General features: G+C 39.3%; 1 protein-coding gene across 3 annotated transcripts in view; it reads right to left on the reverse strand.

Moving 5' to 3' along the window:
- The window catches only part of PDE4B (phosphodiesterase 4B), a 427,958-nt gene that overhangs the window by 12,333 nt on the left and 396,558 nt on the right, over positions 1-19,067 (reverse strand). For 2 of the 3 annotated variants that reach the window (XM_059689266.1, XM_059689267.1), the window contains one exon: positions 4,992-5,085. In XM_059689266.1, the coding sequence (XP_059545249.1) occupies positions 4,992-5,085 (94 nt within the window). Of the gene's footprint in view, positions 1-4,991; positions 5,086-5,657; positions 6,715-19,067 lie in introns of those variants that run through there. The other variant, XM_059689265.1, reaches the window with a different exon arrangement.

The raw sequence follows: 19,067 nt of genomic DNA on the forward strand, positions 1-19,067 counted from the left end.
TATTTATGCTTATTTAAAATTTATGATCATCTCATTTAATCTTTTAAAAAATTCTGCTACAACAAGGTAATAGTAAAGCTAAAATTACTGAAAAAATCATGTCTACCTGCTTGTAGAAGCACTTTTCTCTATAGTATGTTATTAAAAATATCAGCAATCAAATATTTCATTTCACTTCACAGGGCAATGTATCTTGAGCACTTCTGAAAAATGCATTGACTCTTTCAGGCCATAGGGATGCCTGGAAGTGCACTGAGCAATAATTTATTAAATAGCTTAACAGCTGATACCCGTGACTGAAAGAGTTAATGCAGCTTTCAAAAGTTCCTGCTTTTATCTCTGCTTTTTACAGTGAAAATAAGTACAAATACAATTTCTCCATTTGAAAATGACATGTTTCCAGTTGGCATGCTGGGATCTAGACTGTTTGCTTTCAATTCTCACAGATGATAGCATAGTCACATGTTCTCCCCAGAGACCTCTGCCTGCTCACGGGGCCCTGGGGACAACTCATCAAAGCGACGCAAGCACAGGCAGACAGAAGCAGCTGTCATGTACACCTCAGCATCAGCCTTACTATGACTTTTGGTTGTGGAGGAATTTTACTGGTCATTTCTATGGGTTTAGGGGTTTCCAACCTGGTTTAGCATCAGAAGGATTCAGGAAACTTTCAAAAAATACAGATTTATGAGCCCCACCCAGTCCTCCTGAACCAGTGCTTTTGAAAAGCTTCCCAAGTGACTGTGATGGTCAGAGCCAAGTTTGGGAACCAATAATAATACCACATTCTGACTTTTCAGATGAAGTCAGCAACTTGCCCAAGCTCAAAGGGTGATTTATTCAACAGATATTTATTTTGCAATTACTGTGTTCCAGATACAGTGATTTAATAGCACAGAACCCAGGCCTTGAGGTTCCTATAAAAAAAATCTCTTTCTGGTCTCACAATCTCTGACGTTAAAAATGACAGATTATGTTATTTTTGAAATTACTTTTCTCCCTGTCACTTCATTTTTAATAATTACTACTTTTTCTAAAAGACAAGGTCACAATAGCCCTGCCTCTCCCAGCCACCATCCTTCACCATTCCTCATGTTTGGCTGTTGGATTCTCCCATGCCACCACAGATATAAAACCCTCCAGTGGGACTAGCAACTTTCCCCCTTTGCTTAATTAAAGATTCCTAGCAGCAGTGAGTAACTGAGCTGAACCACCACTGTATCTATGCAGAGAACATTACAATAAAGAAGAAAGCCATTATTCACACAGTGCCAACTGGGCATTCATGGGTGTTTCCCTAAGCAGGCATTGGAACAACTGCTAGGTTTCCCTATTCTGAATTTCCTCTGTTATATGCTTTTCCCTATTCTGAATTTCCTCTGTTAAATGCTTAGCCAGCACAATGTGAAAATAACTTGAAACACAGACTCAAAGATTCACAATAAACATTTAGTGAATTTACATTTACAGAATGGTCAGATTACAGTGGGGAAATGGTGGACCCATATAAAACAAACAAACAAAAAAAACAGATGCAAAAAATGTCAAAATTTGGCTAATAGCATAATTGGAGGTGCTTTTCTTGCTAGATCACATTTGATTGTGCAAAGTTCCTGTTATTTTTCCTTGCACCTTGAAAATTCCGTGTTTTAGTTTTTGAGTAGTAAGAAGCTGATTTAAAAGGATAGCTTTTCACTGTTCGTAAAAATATTAACTAAATTGTAAGACCACATCTAAGTATCTTGCTTTATCTATGCTCTCTCCCTGTAGGTCCTGCTTTATTTCTTCTTATTCCAGCAACCGGAGCCCATATAAGAGCATTAAGAAGTGCCCGCAGTGGTAAATGGTCTCCTGACTACATTTTGAATCATCTGGACACTACCCTGTTGATGAAAATAGAATACAAGTCACAGATCCCTGGAGTAAGGGATTCCCTCCCTCTGATGACCCATTTTAGCATTCAATGACTCTTATTGAAATATTGCTCTTCAAGTTTAACTTAAATTGCTAAGGCCTACTCAGTTTGCTCTCACTGAGATGGTATCTTTGCTCTAACAAGACCTTTTTATATTACTGGAAACTATTAATAAACCTTTTTATTTTTAGGTCCAACAATCCTGATTTCTCAAGACTTTTCTCCAAAAAAATGAATTTCACTTAAATACCCTTAAATGTGATTTTCTTCTATATGTTCTGAGTTCTGAATAGGCTTCTTTCCTAATTAAAGAAGTGACGGGACATTTAGGTCTAGGAGTCAAGAAAGTCAAGTTTTAGTTCTGACTCAGGAACACATTAGTCAAGTAACCTTGGTGGAATTTCTTTGCTCTTCTAGGCCTCCATTTTCTCTCCTGTAAAATGAGGGAACTGGATTACAAGGCCATTCAAGTTCCTTGCGGATCGGACAGTCTGTGAAGAAGGCTTCACTCATGGTCCTCCCGGAGTGTGCACTGAGCTCATCAGAGAGGCCTGAGGCTCCTTGTCCTGCATTTGCAGCTTGGAGACAAGCTTTGTTTGTTCGTTTGTTTGCTTACTTTTTAAGATCGTCAAGTTGCAAATCTACAGTCTATTGCAGAACATTCAGGCTGCCAGGTATGTTTATCAAGACGGATAAACGCCATTTATACCAGAGTCATAGAATGTTAAGAGTTGGAAGGGCTCTGGGGTGGCAGCTGTTCCAATGCTCCCATTTTACAGATGGGGCAACTGATGCATCCTATGTTTATATGATATTTTCCCAAGAATATTTACCATTGTAATCTGTCTCTCTAGTCTGTATGACTAGGTCTACCTCATGCATGCACACACGCACACACACACACATACACACTCTCTCACACACACCACCCTCCTCATGCTGAGTCTGTAACAACCTTCCTCAGCAACATGTTCTCAAGAGATGTGCCTAAACAGCAAATGGAATGCTTGACAGAAAATTGACATTGGCTGCTCTTGAGATAGAAAGTGTTGAAACGGAGGACTCATCTTTATTTTCTCATCAGCTTTCTCACTCGCTACCAGCCTTTGATGACAAGAAGACATTAATTAGCTTCTAAAATATGCTTGTTGTCCTTGGCAAGTGGGTAATGAAAGAAATGACAGTGACAAGGACTGCTGAGGTGCAGTCTTGGATGATGAGGAGCTCAGGGACTTCATGCAGCTTTCCTCTAGTCATGAGCATCTCTTCTATGACAGAGGAGCCCTGATATTTTCATAGAAATGCAATGAGTATGAAATCAAAAATGAATTCCTGCACGTATTGATTTTATCCTTCTCTCCCACAGTCATTAACCTATACAATGTCCCTACGACAGTTCCCAGCTTATGAAAAATAATTGGGTGTTGCACAGAATGGAGTAAACACAAATGGGCAGGGGAAGACACCTGGCTTCCAAGGAATAAAGGGGAGATGCTGGGGAAGAAAAGAATTAGTATATGATGCCTTCTGTTCCATTAGATTCTAGCTACCCCTTGGAGTTCAGATGCCTGAAAAATTCTTCTCCTTTGTTCTCTGACAAAGGCCTGACACAACTGCAGCTAGAGGAGACCGGCTACTGCAGATTCCCACACACTGGAAACAGCTGGAAAGGCACTTGCTAATCGTCAGGTGCCCATCGGCTACAGAGTAATTCCCCGAGCTTTGCACCAGGCTGCTCTAAGATTGATCTGCTGATAGCAGGAGCTGCCCTGGTATTAGACAAATAGGATTGATTTTCTAAAATAAAAGCAGAAGAGGAATGTGTTTCCATAAGGCATCAAGGCAAATGCTCATTGATTTAATGGTGTGCAGAAAAGAAGGGAGGTGTGATGCTCAGCTGTAAGAATGGGTCATTTCCCTGGAAAGTGGAGTTCTGGAAACAAGCATAATTCAGGGGTAACTGCAAGTCCACAGAATCAGAGTCTAAATCAGCGGTTTTCAACCTGTGGGTCGCGACCCCTTTGGGGTCGAACGACCCTTTCACAGGGGTCGCCTAAGACCATCAGAAAACACATATATAATTACATATTGTTCACAGTAGCAAAATTACACTTATGAAGTAGCACTTAATTAATTACACTTAATTTTATGGTTGGGGGGGGGTCACCACAACATGAGGAACTGTATTTAAGGGTTGCGGCATTAGGAAGGTTGAGAACCACTGATCTAAATGCTACCCATTCACTTGGAAGTAGATTTGCAAATCCTACAGGCCTCATTAAAGAAAAATAGCCCAAATAAGTTCATTATACAATAGGATGGCTGTAAACATGAGATCAGAAATTCCTAGTAATCAAACAGGATGTTTGCAGTAATTAAGGAATCACTGATACAAACCTTTTCCATGTCATGTGTTAAATACCAAAATACCAGCAATGTGACTACAGAGCATAATAGATAAAGCATCAGATTGGGAAGATAACAATGCTGCTTGCAGGGGAACGAATCTTTCATATAAGAAGATTCTCCACCGCCCCCCGCCCCCTATTTACCTTTAAGAAATACTTAGCAAAGCAATAGTCAAATTATTTCCAAAGCCTATCCTCTTGGGCCAAGTTACCATAGTATTCGCCAAACACATTTCTTGCAAACCACCTGAGAGGAAACCTTTTGCTCAAAGCCCAGATAGTGGAAGAATTTAAGGAATACCACATCCTGGAGCCAATGGAGTTGTCCTCAGAGTTTGGGTGATTAACACCCTCACTCCTATCTCTTCAGAGGTCTTGGCAGAGATGGAAGCAGGTGGGTAGATGAGGGGTGATCTGAGGTCCATAAAAATATACTTAGCCCATCATAACTTTTGTCTTTGATGGATATTTTTATTCTTCCCCCCCCCCTTTTTTTTTTGCAATATCTTCCTGCTCAAATTTTCCCCTTAAAGCTGTCCTTAGTTCTTATTTTAAATGGATTTGTTTTTCTATGACTTTACTTCATTTAAATCTCACATAGGAGTGTTCATGCATAGGTTAATACTGAAAAAATCCCAGTTATGATAGGTTTCCAGTTAGCATCTTACCTAAGAAAGTATTTGAAATGTATTCAGACACCTGGTTCCCTGAGCGGCTCATTTCTGAGAGATGTGTCAGCTCCCGGTTCAGCATCCTTTTGAACTGTGTATGAAGAACAAAAATGTATTAACCACCTAAAAACTAACAAATGGTCACTTTACATGTTTACAACTTTGGTGTCTAAGAGCCAAGAGTTTGGATAAGCAGATACCATGAGATAAATGATGCTGTTTCTACGAAATACAACACCCTTTTCATACTAAATTATTCCAAGGGCACCCTAGGAAAAAGAGGTTTCCTTAGATTTCTTAGAATTAACATTTTATTTCTTTTGAAGATGCAAACATAGGGAAAGAATCTTAATAGAGGTCAAGATAATTTCACTTGAAAATGTAAGACTATTTTAAAACACATTTACTGAAAATCAACTCTAAAATATGAATTAATAACCTGCATAGTGGGAGGAGATTATATGTAAAAAGTTTAAGGGAAAACAAAGGGGGGTGGGGGAGCATCCTTTAAAAATAGTGTTGAGTAAAAAGACAGCCCAGTTTATTTTAATACAATGTCATATAACATGCCCTTATTTTAGAATTTTCTACTTCACAGTAAACATGCAGACATAAATGTTTCAAATTCTACAAAAGACACGGAACAGAATCAGATGGACCCACCTTGATGTAACCCCAAGATACAGATAACAAATAGTTTGCCTCAGGCATTTTGGAATGCTCTCCTTGCCACAATCCACAGATCCCCTTTGAAAGAATTCACAGTTCTGAGATAGCAATCAGGAAAGCCTTGCACATTCGGTGCTAAAATAACCAAAACTTATACAAGACAAAGCCTCCAAAACTTAAGGCATTTCCTAATCCAAACAAAGCCCATCTTCGCACTCCATTCTCGAAAGGAGCCTGTGCCTCTAGCTTCTTTTCTGGCAGAGAGAGGAATGAAATCAGGAATTGCAGGAACAAGAGCCTGTCCGAGTGGATTCAGCTGGCTGGTGTGCAGCCCTTATAAATTATGAATAGTCCTAGTGGCCGCAGGGGTTTCCACCCTCGCTTACTCCTGCTCAGCTGAACTCTGCAAGGAAGGAGCAATTCTTCTTTCCTGAGGGGTTGCCAGGCTGGGAAACACAGCCATCTTTTTAAAAGGAGAAGATTAAAATGGAGGAAGCCCCATGAATATTTAAGTAAATCTGAAGTCCGTACCCTCCCCCATTCAACTGGGTGTTCTTAACCCTCTCTCCTCTGCAGAGACCAACACTCTGCAGACAGCCTCTGCACAGAGCTCAGCCACTCTTAGGGTTTTACAGTGATGGTGATTAATTTACTTTCTGAGCATTTAAATAAAAAATAAAAGGGATTGGGACTATGGCTGTTTTCAGACAAGGCTTTTGTTCTACAAAAATAATTTTAAAAAACCATTTTTTTTTGGAGGAGTTTTTTGCTCACCAACAGTGTGCCAACGCATTTAGCCTTCTTTTACAATGACACCTGGGAAAGAGTTATTACCTTTTGGAAGTACTTCATATGCAGAAGGCAGTTTTCTGCACTCTGCCAGCTCGTTAATATACATATTGGATGGCATTCAACAAATAAAGCACATTTAACCTTTGATCTAGGATCTGGAGCGTGTTTGGAAATACAAGATATTATTTGCTGCATGAATGGAGAATGATTTGTAGTTCTACATGACTATGTGTTTTTGGTATTGCAGTGTTACATCTTCTAATTCATGTTCGAAATATTTAGGAGTTAAATTTATTTCTATTTAATTTTAGCAAGCTAAGGCATGTTGAGAAAGTCATTCCTTTCCCGTAGGCATTTCCCCCCCCCCCCCTTGTCAGTATTAGAGAACAGGCAAGAGGATCTGAGACTAGTCCCTACCCAGGGGGACCCTGCTCCCTGCTTTCTTCTCTCTGTCACCTCAGCCTGGGACTCCCAGGAGTTCAAGTACAACACATTAAAGGAGTAAAGCACCATGGCAACAGCCCCCGCCCCTCTCTCCCCAACACACACACAACTGGCTCTCTTTCCTGTGAGGCATTCCCCTTTCAAATGAGCATCCTGCACTGACAATGGCTTCACTTCAAGCATCCAAGCCCCATCATGCCGCTGCCTGTGCCCAGGAGACCAGGCCTTTTGAGGCGAAGCCAATGCGAGTCAGTATTGCTGCCCACTGGCCGGCTTCACTGTGCACGGTTCTCAAAGAGGCGCAGTCATCCCCTCTGGGCAACGCTGCTTGCGTATGTGTGTTTCCCCATGAGACGATATGGCAGTGACAGTAACCAGGGATCTCTGAAGCCATCACCTCAGCTCCTGTGTTTGACTAACTGGATCTTTGTGCCATTTTGAATTCCAGGTGACTGTCGTAAGTTCCACGTTACTTGGTTTTTAAGATGTAATCAAATAACTGGCATCTCATTTTCAGTTCTCAAAAGACAGGCACTTAGACGAAAGACTTAGGAGCTGGAAAAGATGGGTTTCTCTGCTTTGACTGATCAGCTGAATTTTGCAAAGAAGCAAGCTTTACTTGGAAAAAAAATCATGTAAAAAGCACAGAGACGGATGATTTTTTTTTTTAAACCAAGTCTGTGGAAGTCATAGCCAAATGTAACATTCAAGGAATCATCCTCATTTTGGTTCCTTTGGTCTCTGCAATATTTAGAAAGATTTTTGGAGTCAATCAGGTTTGTTCTGTTTTAATCATATCATGTTATCATGTATTTGCTAAATATTTATTAAACTCCTAATATGTGCCAGGCAAAGAAAGACTGAAGATATAGCAGTGAAAAAACAAAAAACAAAAAAACTTCTCATGCTTTTACTGAACTTACATCCTAGCAGAAATAGTCAGCTATAGGAGAGCATGTTCGTTACCCACAACAGTTAAGGGTTTGGAGAGAGTTGGACAAGTTCTTTATCAGTGGTACTGGCCCCTGAGCTCAGAATATAGGAGCAGGTAGAAATTCAATCATAAAAGAGTAGTAAGGCAAAGACGCTTATCCTGACTTTCTTTCTATCACCTCCCATTGTCGCAGGACCCTGTGGCATACATTGTCAATCGGTCCCATGCGGGAGCAGGGAAGTGGCTCTCAGTTACAGGGCTGAAAACAAACCAAACTTCTCACCTTTCCCGCATAGCTTACAGAAGGGGCTAACTCCTGTAAGTAGTTCACAGATGAATATCACCTTCTCATGCCTAAAATAGTTCTGCCAGCCTTTTGCTGGAGGCATGGAAATGCCACCAAAACAGAGGTCATCTTAAGGCAACAGCAAAACACACATAATGAAGTACGCAAACGGCGGTCACTCAGTGTCAGAACCCGACCCAGCCCTTTAAATGTTATTACGTAGCAAAGCCGTTGGCTTTCCTCCTTCGCCAGGGAGGGCCCAACCACACTGACTAAGGCAATCACTGCTCTCATCCAAAAGCATTTATGAAGGGCCCGCTTATGTTGTGCTCTGCACACACGAAGGAAGGCAGACAGGGCCTCTGAGGAGCAGACAGGGGGGACCTTTTAGATTCTAGTATCACAGAGTCCAGTTAACATGATCAGCTCTGGCCCAGGAGTCCAGTTAGCATGATCAGCGCTGGCCCAGGAGTCCAGTTAGCATGATCAAGGAAGGCATGGAATAGATCTGAACTGTGCTTGAGGTTAAGGCTGAGGAGGCAGCTGGGACGCCCAGCTTCGTTGGGTTTTCAGTGTCTGACTCCCAGATGGGAGTTGCTTCTGTTGAGCAGCGACATGCCAGACGAATCTAGCCTGTCGTTCTCAGTTCTCTGTAACAGTCTTGTGAAGTGACTTCACCTCTCCAACATGAAACCAGAGTGAGGTCTGACTTTCGGACCTCAGCCTCCCAGCCTGAGCCTGTCAGGACGCCGTGGTAAGTGTGCGGCAGCCTCCTTACAGTCCGGACACGTTAGTTACCAGCAACCAGTATTTCCAAGAAAGCAAACTCTCTCAACAGGACTGAGAAAACAACCCAAGTCAGAAATGCTTCAGTCCCCAAGAATAAGTCTCCAAGAAAGGCAGAGAAGTGTTTATCATCCTCCCAGAGGTTTACACTCCGTTTAAAAAGGAAGGTAAGGTAGCTACGGAGGGAACTCGTGGCTCCAGGAGTTACAAAACTGACAAGACACAGCCATTATGACTTTGCCCAATGCCACGGAGAAAGCCACAAACAGGAGCACACTGTGCCAAAGATAAATGCGTCTCTACTGCCTGATACACACAGATTCTATTGTTCAGTTACGAATCTGCCTTCACAAGAAAAGCCTGGGAGGGCCTCCCTAGAAGTAATGTCCCCAGAGGTAATGGCTGAAGCCCCTTTTCAACACAAAGCCATTTGTGAATGATCCCTTAGTCACACAAATTCCACCTATGCTTCCGTCAGCTTATGTCCGACACTAGATTCCTGAGCGCTGCAGAAAGTGCAGTGATTTTTTTGAAAAAAGAAAAAAATATATCTACATAAATGATTTATTACAGGGTGTCCCAAAAACCTATATGCACACTTTGAATAATTATAAAGGCACTGTTTATTAAAATACATTTCATTTTAAAAATTGAGCTATCAGTTAACGTGTGTATACATCTTTTGGGACACCCTATATTGTTTGCCTAGAATACATCTTTTCTATAAAATCATGTGAGGTTTATTTTTTTGAAGGCACTACCTTTAATAGTGGGAAGTTATTTAAAATATCTGGAGTAACAAAAGCTAAAATTCAATTACACTTGATATAAACATTTTGTTTATGGCTTCCCTGTCTCTTTAGCTTTAATACTATATACAAAGATTTTTTTTTTTTCCTGAAGCAAATTCTTCTAAAGTGATGGAAAACTTCATCATTTTCTATATTTCTCATAAGGATGGGTGGACTCATCCTATGTGATTAATTTGCTCTCAGAAAGTCATTCTAGTCCTGATGTTTGTATGTTTCTAAGAGTAAAAAATATCCAGGAGAGTAATAACACAAGGGGCTAGTATCAAGCACATGAAAAAGCTACTTTTAAGACTAATCTGGGTTTGTCAGAGGATCCCCTAGAAATCGCTTAGGAGTGAGTCCTAAGTGATTAAATATATTCTTCTGCCTCATCAAAGGCTAGATAAAGCAAGCACTTTCCTCTCCCAGATAACCTCATGATGAAAACGGTAAGTGAACACTGTGCAAATGAAAAAAAAAAGTTGTCAAAGAGAGAGGAAGACAGCCCAGTAGTCACCCTTGTGGGTGGCTGTCTACGCAGGGGCCCATCTGTGAGACAGGCGCCGTATTGTGTGGGGTCTTCCTGTTTTTACAGTATGAAACAACTGCCCAAGTCATTAAAGTCACAATGACTTTGTTAGGGACTGCATTTTGACTCATATTTTACACTTTGTTAGTCATAACCTCATAAGCATTCCCGGGCATCAGGAAAGTGAAGGGGCTGGGCATTCCTCCTGAAGTCACAGAACGCTAGTGGTGGTAGAAGGGAGTTGAAACTGCAGTGGCACCGTTCAGTGGAAATGGAAGGACAGTTGGGCACTAACCAGATGTGTGATCTTGGATCAGATGAATTAACTTCTTGGGGCTCAGTATTTTTTAGGTGTGGGCTCAGTTTCCTTAGTGATAAAATGGATAATTTCTAAGGTTCCTTCTGATTTTTTTAAAAAGTTGCTTCTTCCATACATTTATATGGGAAGAAATGAATGAGGACACAAGGAAATGAAAGACTCTAATTTCTAAACACCTACACTTTTCTTTGCAAAATCTGATTTAAACAACTAAAATAGGGGTATAATGTACTTTCCCTAAAGCCCTTTTTCAACTTCACAATTTCCACAATTCTTTTTTTTAAAAAGATATATATACATATGTTTTTGATTGCAGAGAGGAAGGGAAAGGGAAAGAGATAGAAACATCAATGATAAGAGAGAATCATTGATCGGCTGCTTCCTGCATGCCCCCTACTGCGGATCAAGCCTGCAACCCAGCATTTGTCCTGACTGGGAATTGAACCATGACCTCCTGGTTCATAAATCGACGCTCAACCACTGAGCCACACCAGCTGGGCTCCACAATTCTAAACATTTCAGATTATCTGACAACATGAGTCTTATCCTTTGTCTCCTTTTTGTCCTTCCCTATAAACTCTATCATCTGTTTGAAACTTGATGTCCAGTTTCTTTAATGAAATGTTTGTCTTATTTGAGAAGTAAATGAAATTGAAAGGAGTGAGTTTGTAACAGGGTTAAGAAAGGAATAACATGCCATTGCCCATTAGCATCTACTTTACTAGAGACTCTAGTTCCATGATGGGCCACCCTAGCAAGCAAGTTCTACTGTATTAATATCTGGAGCAAACCAACTCCCTGGTACACTAGGAAATACAGTTAGGTCATTCTACCTGTCCATCTGCCAAATAAGAAAGAAGCTCATCTAAACATATTAGAATTGAATGATTCTCTTAACTTCCCAGTGATATGGCAATCCACAATAAGTTAGAATATAAGGAAAAACAAGCTCGAACATCCCTACCATACTTCTGCAACAAAAACTGGCATTTATGGTGAAGCTAAACTAGAATAAATTCCATTAGCTGGTTAGAGGACAAGTATCTGCTCAAGTGACATTTTAAAAGTCAGAGTAGGGACAAACCATGAGTGCTTTCATACACAGAACTGAAAAAAAAAATCAAAAGAATTTAAATACAACTTTGAATACAACTCCTCTGGTAATTAACTACAGGAGAGGCCTTTTTTCAACAGATGACAAAAATCATTGTAGCAATTGAGAAAAATCAAGGAGTTAAGGTACACTCTTTACTTATTCTTTTCTTTTTCTATTTACTGTTCTACAACTTTTTCTGTGCATAAGGGCTAATCATTAACCCCAAACTTCTAAAGCCAGTTCTAAGGCCATGGGATGTTAATGTGATTCCAGAGCAGATGACTAAGATCTTTTGAACCATTTCACATCCAGAAGTTCTACAACATATTGTATTTTTAAAATAAGAACTCTTACCATGGATCAGGCCCGTGGACTGTCCAGTGTAGTGTCCTCTCATGACTGGTGGAAAACAAGACCTATGGAACTTCACATCCGACTTGAAAGCAATGATGCAGAACAGGGAAATCACCCCCAAACACTGCACTTTCCTTTCAGAACCCCATAAAGTATTGGTCATGATTTTCTTTGAGAACTGGTTTCCAATTTTATTCTATAAGATCTCCTGGGTTGTTTAAAATCCTGCACTAAGTATTGCTTTATTAAAATTTCCAGTACTTCTTGTAGCGACAAAATCTACCATAGCATGTTTTAAGATGATTACTTCACCTCTTTAAACAGGTCATGTGGCACATATTGTGTTAAATATTAATTATATTGATTTTAGCTCAGAACTTTCACATACCTCTGAGATAAAAGATAATGGGATGCTTCAAAACCTGTCATGGAAATCACTGTTTCTGGATTAGCAGCTTCCCAGGGTGGAGCCAGCCCCCTGGTCGGGAAATTTTCAAGATCAACTCTGGGACCATCAAATAAATAAGGGGAAAACCTGGGCTACCCAGACAGATCCTTCCCTTCCCTAAAAGCCAATGTTATCTGTTTGGGGTTTCGGTAATCCCTATGGGGCACACACTTGCAAATTGAGAAGATTCTGCCATAGGTTGGAGATTTGAAAATAATTTTAAACCATAAAGGATAAAAACAGTAGTCTTAAGCAATTTTATCATTAAAAAAGATAATTATTCTTGTTTTGCATTTTGTTTTCTCTATAATTCTTTACCATAATGTAGAAGAGACGGATGGATGCTTTGCACAACAGTGCACCCCAAGGCGTACAGGCTTGTTGTTTATGGGAGGATTATAAAAGTAGTTTCAGAGCAGGATGCACAGGTCATACATAACTAGAGGGGTTCCACTTACAAGCTGACTTTACCAGGAGGGTCTAACTACATTAAGAAGACTCTAAGAGCAGACCCAACTACATTCCTGCATGACCTAGGATCAGCTGAACATCCAATGGGCTCTGGAAATAAAATTCTGTACTATAACTTATTCTGAGAAACTTGACAAGTTGTTCAGTTTCTTGGAGATTAAATTTTTCCATCATTAAAATGGAAGGTTAGAAATAATATATGTAAAGTGATTGGCAAGGTATCTGGGACCATTGTAGGACTATAGTTTATTCTACAGGACTTGTCCTTGAGGCTGAGTTTTGTTTCTGAATTTTAAAAGAATATGAGCTCATGGTACCTTCTTCACTTGGGTTTGCATTTGGGTGGAGGTTTCGGTTGGCTCTTAGGCACCTAAACTCTTTTCTTCTCATTGTTGACAACAGCTTGTATAATTAACTACAAAATTCCCACAATATGCTGCTGCAGGTGTGATGCAGTGTTATATCATATAGATTACATGACACAGGAGTTACTCATAGAAGTGCTGGCTCGCTGTTTGACACTTAGATTATTCACCAGTGCAAGGAGTGTAAACCAGAATTGCCAGAAAGATAGATCAAGCTTGTCAAATGAAACCATAACTCCAAACGGCCTTGTATTGAAACCATATCATTTTTTAAAAGCCTAGTTGGAGATAACCCTATCTATTCATGATTCCATGACTTAGCTAATTTCCTCAAATTAAAAGACTTTAGAACTCTTTATGTATTAACCAAAGTTCATGAATAGCCACAAATTGCCTGACGTAAGGATAATTGCTCTAACTATGCATTTTGCTCGGATTTCCATAGTTGAGGTCAATCCAGTAACATATCTAAAGTAATTGAATATGTGGCTGGGATAGGGGTGAGAGGAGTATCAGCAATTTGTCTGGAATGAAAGATATAACCAAACAATGGCAGAATGACTAAGCTGTATTCTCCAGACACAACAGATACGGAGTGTGGCTGACTTTCAGACACGTGTTCATAAATACCCGTTCCAGCTGAGTATGCAGTGGCTTTTGCCAGTTTCTGAAGGGCTCAGATGCTTGTTCAAAGGATGCAGACTTTTCAAGAGAAAGGTAAGCCGAATACCCTAATGCCAAACCAAACAACTAAAACGTGCTTCGCAGTTCTGCTCACATGGAAAGAGCATTTGTCCCTGTTGACTTTGTTCTCTGTTATCTGCCTTTGAATTTCAGAGAAGTCTGGGGGTGGGGGTGGGGGGAGCATGACCTCACTGCTTTGAAGAGTCACTGTGAAGAAAGTGAGGGGGGGGTTCTCATTCAACATAAAAGAATTTAATTGGATGCCTACCAGGTATCTAGAGCTACTCTAAATGCTGCAACTATAAGAGTGAACATGGTAAACACAATTCATGTCCCCAAGAAATTTACAGTCTAAGGAAGTAAAACCTAAGTTCTATCACAAAACCCCAAAACTATAAACTGTGATAGCAAATTGCAAAACAAACAAGCTACTGAGTTAGGATAATTAGAGAAGCGATAACATCTAAACTGAGGTCTGGAAAATAAGAAGGAGCCTGGCTGAGCTTCAGCTTTCAAGCTCTAGGATTATATGCTGGGTTAGCAAGTCATATAATAAATGACCCTGTAAATTTACCTTTAATTTTTAAATCATTTGACTTTGGAGCGAAGATAATAAGATTTTTTTTTAAATATATTTTATTGATTTTTTACAGAGAGGAAGGGAGAGAGATAGAGAGTTAGAAACATTGATGAGAGAGAAACATCAATCAGCTGCCTCCTGCACATCTCCTACTGGGGATGTGCCCGCAACCCAGGTACATGCCCTTGACCGGAATCAAACCTGGGACCTTTCAGTCCGCAGGCTGACACTCTATCCACTGAGCCAAACCGGTTTTGGCGATAATAAGATTTGATTCTAAGCATCTCCATTTAGTAGCTGAAGAGTTTAGACAAATACAGTTATCTCTCTTGCATCCTGGTTTCATATTGAAAATGAGGATCTCATACTTTCCCCAAGGTGAGCAACCTAGGTGATAATATAGGTGAAAACCTATGTAGACAGGAAAGGGCTCTTCTCATGTGTTTCTGTAGATGCTACTTTGGATTTCGCAGTGCAAAAATAACAAACTTTTATACACTTAAAGAGAAGCGCCCTTTATTTAATGTTCTATTCTGGCACCACAGGAAGCTCTGAGAGCAAATAAGCTTGAAGTGAAGAAATGGGCCTTAAAAACCCCTATATTGCTCCATAACGAATGTTCCCTCAGGCAGAATCCAAGTTCTTGAGGGAATGCAGCCCTGGATCATATGGCTGGATCATGAAAAGCAGTGATCAAAAAAGAAAAATAGCCCTGCTATTTTTGGTCAGTGGATGGAGCATTGGCCTGAGGACCAAAGGGTCCCGGGTTCAATTCCAGTCAAGGGCACATGCCTGGGTTGTAGGTTTGGTTCCCAGTGGGGGGCATGCAGGATGCAACTGATCCATAGTTCTCTCCCATCATTGATGTTTCTAGCTCTCTCTCCCTCTCCCTTCCTCTCTGATATCAATAAAAATAGTTTAAAGGGGGGGGGGGGAGAAAAATATCTCCTGAATTATTCCTAATAATATTTCTTCCTTTATTAAAAAAACAAAAATAAAAAATCTCATATTGTATTCATTTTAACCCAATGCATTTATCTTTAAAAAAAAATGAGCACGAATCCATTCCCGTTTAGGAGTTTATGCTTTTGATTGCTTATTTTTGGCAAGGTTCTCCTATTTTAGGATTTACTTAGAGCCCTGAAGGGTATTTTCTGAGAAGCAAAATGTGACCTTTCTCATTTTGAAAATTTTAGGATGCCAGAAATATAATACAACATTGGACAATGGCATTATCTTAAGACTTTAAACATACAAAAGAAGAATATTCATGAAAGATCATTTTAAAATACTGCAATCAAAAGAAAAGAAATTCTCTGAAATTAAACTATACCGATTTAAAAATGTTTAAAGAATATACTGGTCAATCTTGATGAGATATCAGAAGCTTGATGAGATATAAGAAATATGCAAATAAATTTTGTGCAACCAGATCCTGCGTGTGTTAAAATGCAGCAGTGAAAAATTCAGTGGTAGCTTACTCTGTCAAGAGCATAAATAAGGTACTAGATCTGGCCAAGAAAAACATACCCATTGCATCAATAAATGCAGGTATATTGAAATCATTCTGACTCAATAACAGATTGGAGTCAGCAGTAGCAATATCAAGGAGCTGAGACAGGAGGGCACTGTACCTTTTCAGCTTGGTAGATAGGTAGCATTCTGTCTGATTAAATTGACCCTCCTGGGCTATGAGTGGGATATTTAGAGTAAGAGTTGAAGTCTATTTCACTAGAGACCCATCAGAAGGTCCCTAGCTTCTCACAATCAAATGGACATGCAACATTATACTGGAAATATCACCATTGGATGATCTAAGCATAGCCCATGAATTTAATTTTTGTTTTGGAAAATGCTAAAACAATTTTCTTTTTTAATATGGACAAAATTATTAACCATCTTAGCATTGTTCAAAAAAAAAGAAAAGAAAAGAAAGAAAAGGTTAATTATCAAAAGTCCCCATGTCAACAAACTTTACTTATTTAGTTAGTTACTTTAAATTGATTTTTAGAGAGAGGGGGAGAAGGTAGAGAGATAGAAACATGGATGAAAGAAACATCATTGATTGGCTGTCTCCTGCTGGAGATTGAGCCCGCAATCTGGGCATGTGCCCTGACTGGGAATCGAACCGTGACCTCTTGTTTCTAGGTTGATGCACAATCATTGAGCCACAGCAGCCGGGCAACAAATATCTTAAATGATCAAATCAAGTAGAATTACAGAGAACTTTTTAAAATAAACCCCAAATCAACTACCACCAACAGAAAAAAGCCTTCAACTGCTTTACACTTTTCTTCTTACAGTTAAAAATACATAGAGCAATGCCTCCTTGATATTGCTTAGCCTTACTACTGTAAACATGGAGTCTTAAAAATTTAAAACAAGGTCAGACGTCAAGAGATTGCAATCTATAGCAGATATAATTAAAACCCCAGATAACTGAAATGTTAGCTATGATATTAACTAAGATAGGTAAGATGGTGGTCTATGAAAATCTGATCAAAACCAGAGCATTTAGGGGCAGAGTTGGGGGGTGGGGGTGGAGGTGGGGGAAAGAAAGCCAACAAGTAGCATACTAGGAATAGGTTCATAGTATATGGGGTGCTGATATGTTTGAGTCAAAGAGATGTTTTCTAGGCAATGGAAAATCAAGACGGGGTAAAAGCCTATATTTCTTGATTCTCAAGTTATAATAAATTTCTTACTTATAGTCTTAAATGCTTTCAGTAGATCTTCTGACATCATGGATAGAAATGGAGTTGGAAGTCCACTGTTTCAGGAGCTACTAAAATGTTCATCTATTTTTTTTTTAAATTCTCAGTTCTTTGTCTTATAATCAAATGATTATCTTGGCTGTTAAATTATCCCCTTCCCCCATGAATCTCCATTTACATATTTTAGTGTTTTAATTCGAGTCTTCTATATCTTACTTATTCTAATAGCCAGAACACTAAGCTTTCTTACCCACCCTCAAATTAAAATATTTCCATTCACTTTCAAGTGAAATTTTCTCTCATTTGTCCTACTTAGTAATACAAGTAATAATTAGAAATGGGCAGATACCAAAAGACCAAAAGTAAAACTCTCAAGCATATCTTAGGCATGGAATAATTTCTCTTATAAACATTATAACCAAGATGATCCAGTCTCCCTAAGTCATCTCCCCTTTTCAAGTAATTAGATTAAAAGTTCTGAATTCATATTTTACAACACAATATTTATAATATCTGCTTACCTTAGACCTCTACAAATACTAAAATTCATTTTAAGGTCCTTAAACATGTAAAATATGTTTCCATCTACTATAAATGAGACTTATATGATTTCAAATATTTATAAATCATTAATTAATTGATATTTTATCTAAATATGTAGCTGCCAAGACTGTTGAACCCAACTCCACCAAGATGTCGGTATTCTGACCCAAGAAACCAGAAATCATATGTGAGTTGTGAGACTCTGCATAATCTAGGTCACTGAGCAGAAACAATCTAAGGTGTAGGAAGAGGTCAAATTGAGATCACCATCTTGACTTCAACTTTCTAGACTAATAGCTCTGCTAAGTAGCAGAGAGAATCCAAGCATTGACAGTTTTTTCACCAGCTGGTAAAAGTGTCTAAACTGACCAATGACATTAGATAGTTGCCAAATTAACATGTCACTTTGCCGTGTCTGATCAGCATTAGCACACAGGCTACATGATTGAGTTGGAAAGATATTTTAACTTCCGTTCTTAATATTTTCTTTCCAAAATAACTATGTAAAGTTTATCTTTTTAGATATCAGATGCCAAAACTTCTCATCCTAAATCTAAATTTTATTTTACCTTATGCACTATGCTGTTAGCAAGGAGTGAAGGGAGCTTGGTCATTTAAAGTTTTTAATGATCATTTTTAACATTGCCATATTTTGAATAGCTAAATAATAGGTTACATTGAACCATGAAGATGAGTTTCCTTTACAATAAATTCACTAAACTCCAATCTCTGAAGGCTTTAGGTTTCAAAAGGGGTATATTTTTAAATTGCAAGTAATTAGCAGAAGGAAACACATGACTGATGAACAGAATTGCATGCTTTATAGCTTTTAAACTCTACTCCATAAAGAGAAAAAGACTATCAGACACTTCTTAAAGAGAAAATGGTTATCAGGCACTTCCCAAAACAGAAACAAAAGAAACAGGAGTTTTACTGTCTTCTTCATTTCTAAAGAACAGTCCTTACTTTGTGGAAACACTTGGCTACTTTAAAGTAAATCAAACAAAGGAAGTTACAGTAAAATATCCAAGAGACTAAACAGTTTGGCAGCAGTTGAGGGAAACATCACGTACAAACGGGCAAGACGGAGGGGCTGGCAGGTCCCTGAAAAATGCTTAAGTGGAAGGATGTGCAGGGACACACATCACCAAAGGGCACAGTGTCTTCAAGAGTGTGAATCTATTGACCGTGGCACACGTTTGCGCTGGTGTTTTCTGATTGGTAAATGCTGGCTTCCAGGGAGCTGAGCTCTCTCTCCGCTTGCTGCA

The sequence above is a fragment of the Myotis daubentonii genome, chromosome 3, assembly GCF_963259705.1.
Source record: "Myotis daubentonii chromosome 3, mMyoDau2.1, whole genome shotgun sequence".
Lineage (NCBI taxonomy): Eukaryota > Metazoa > Chordata > Mammalia > Chiroptera > Vespertilionidae > Myotis > Myotis daubentonii.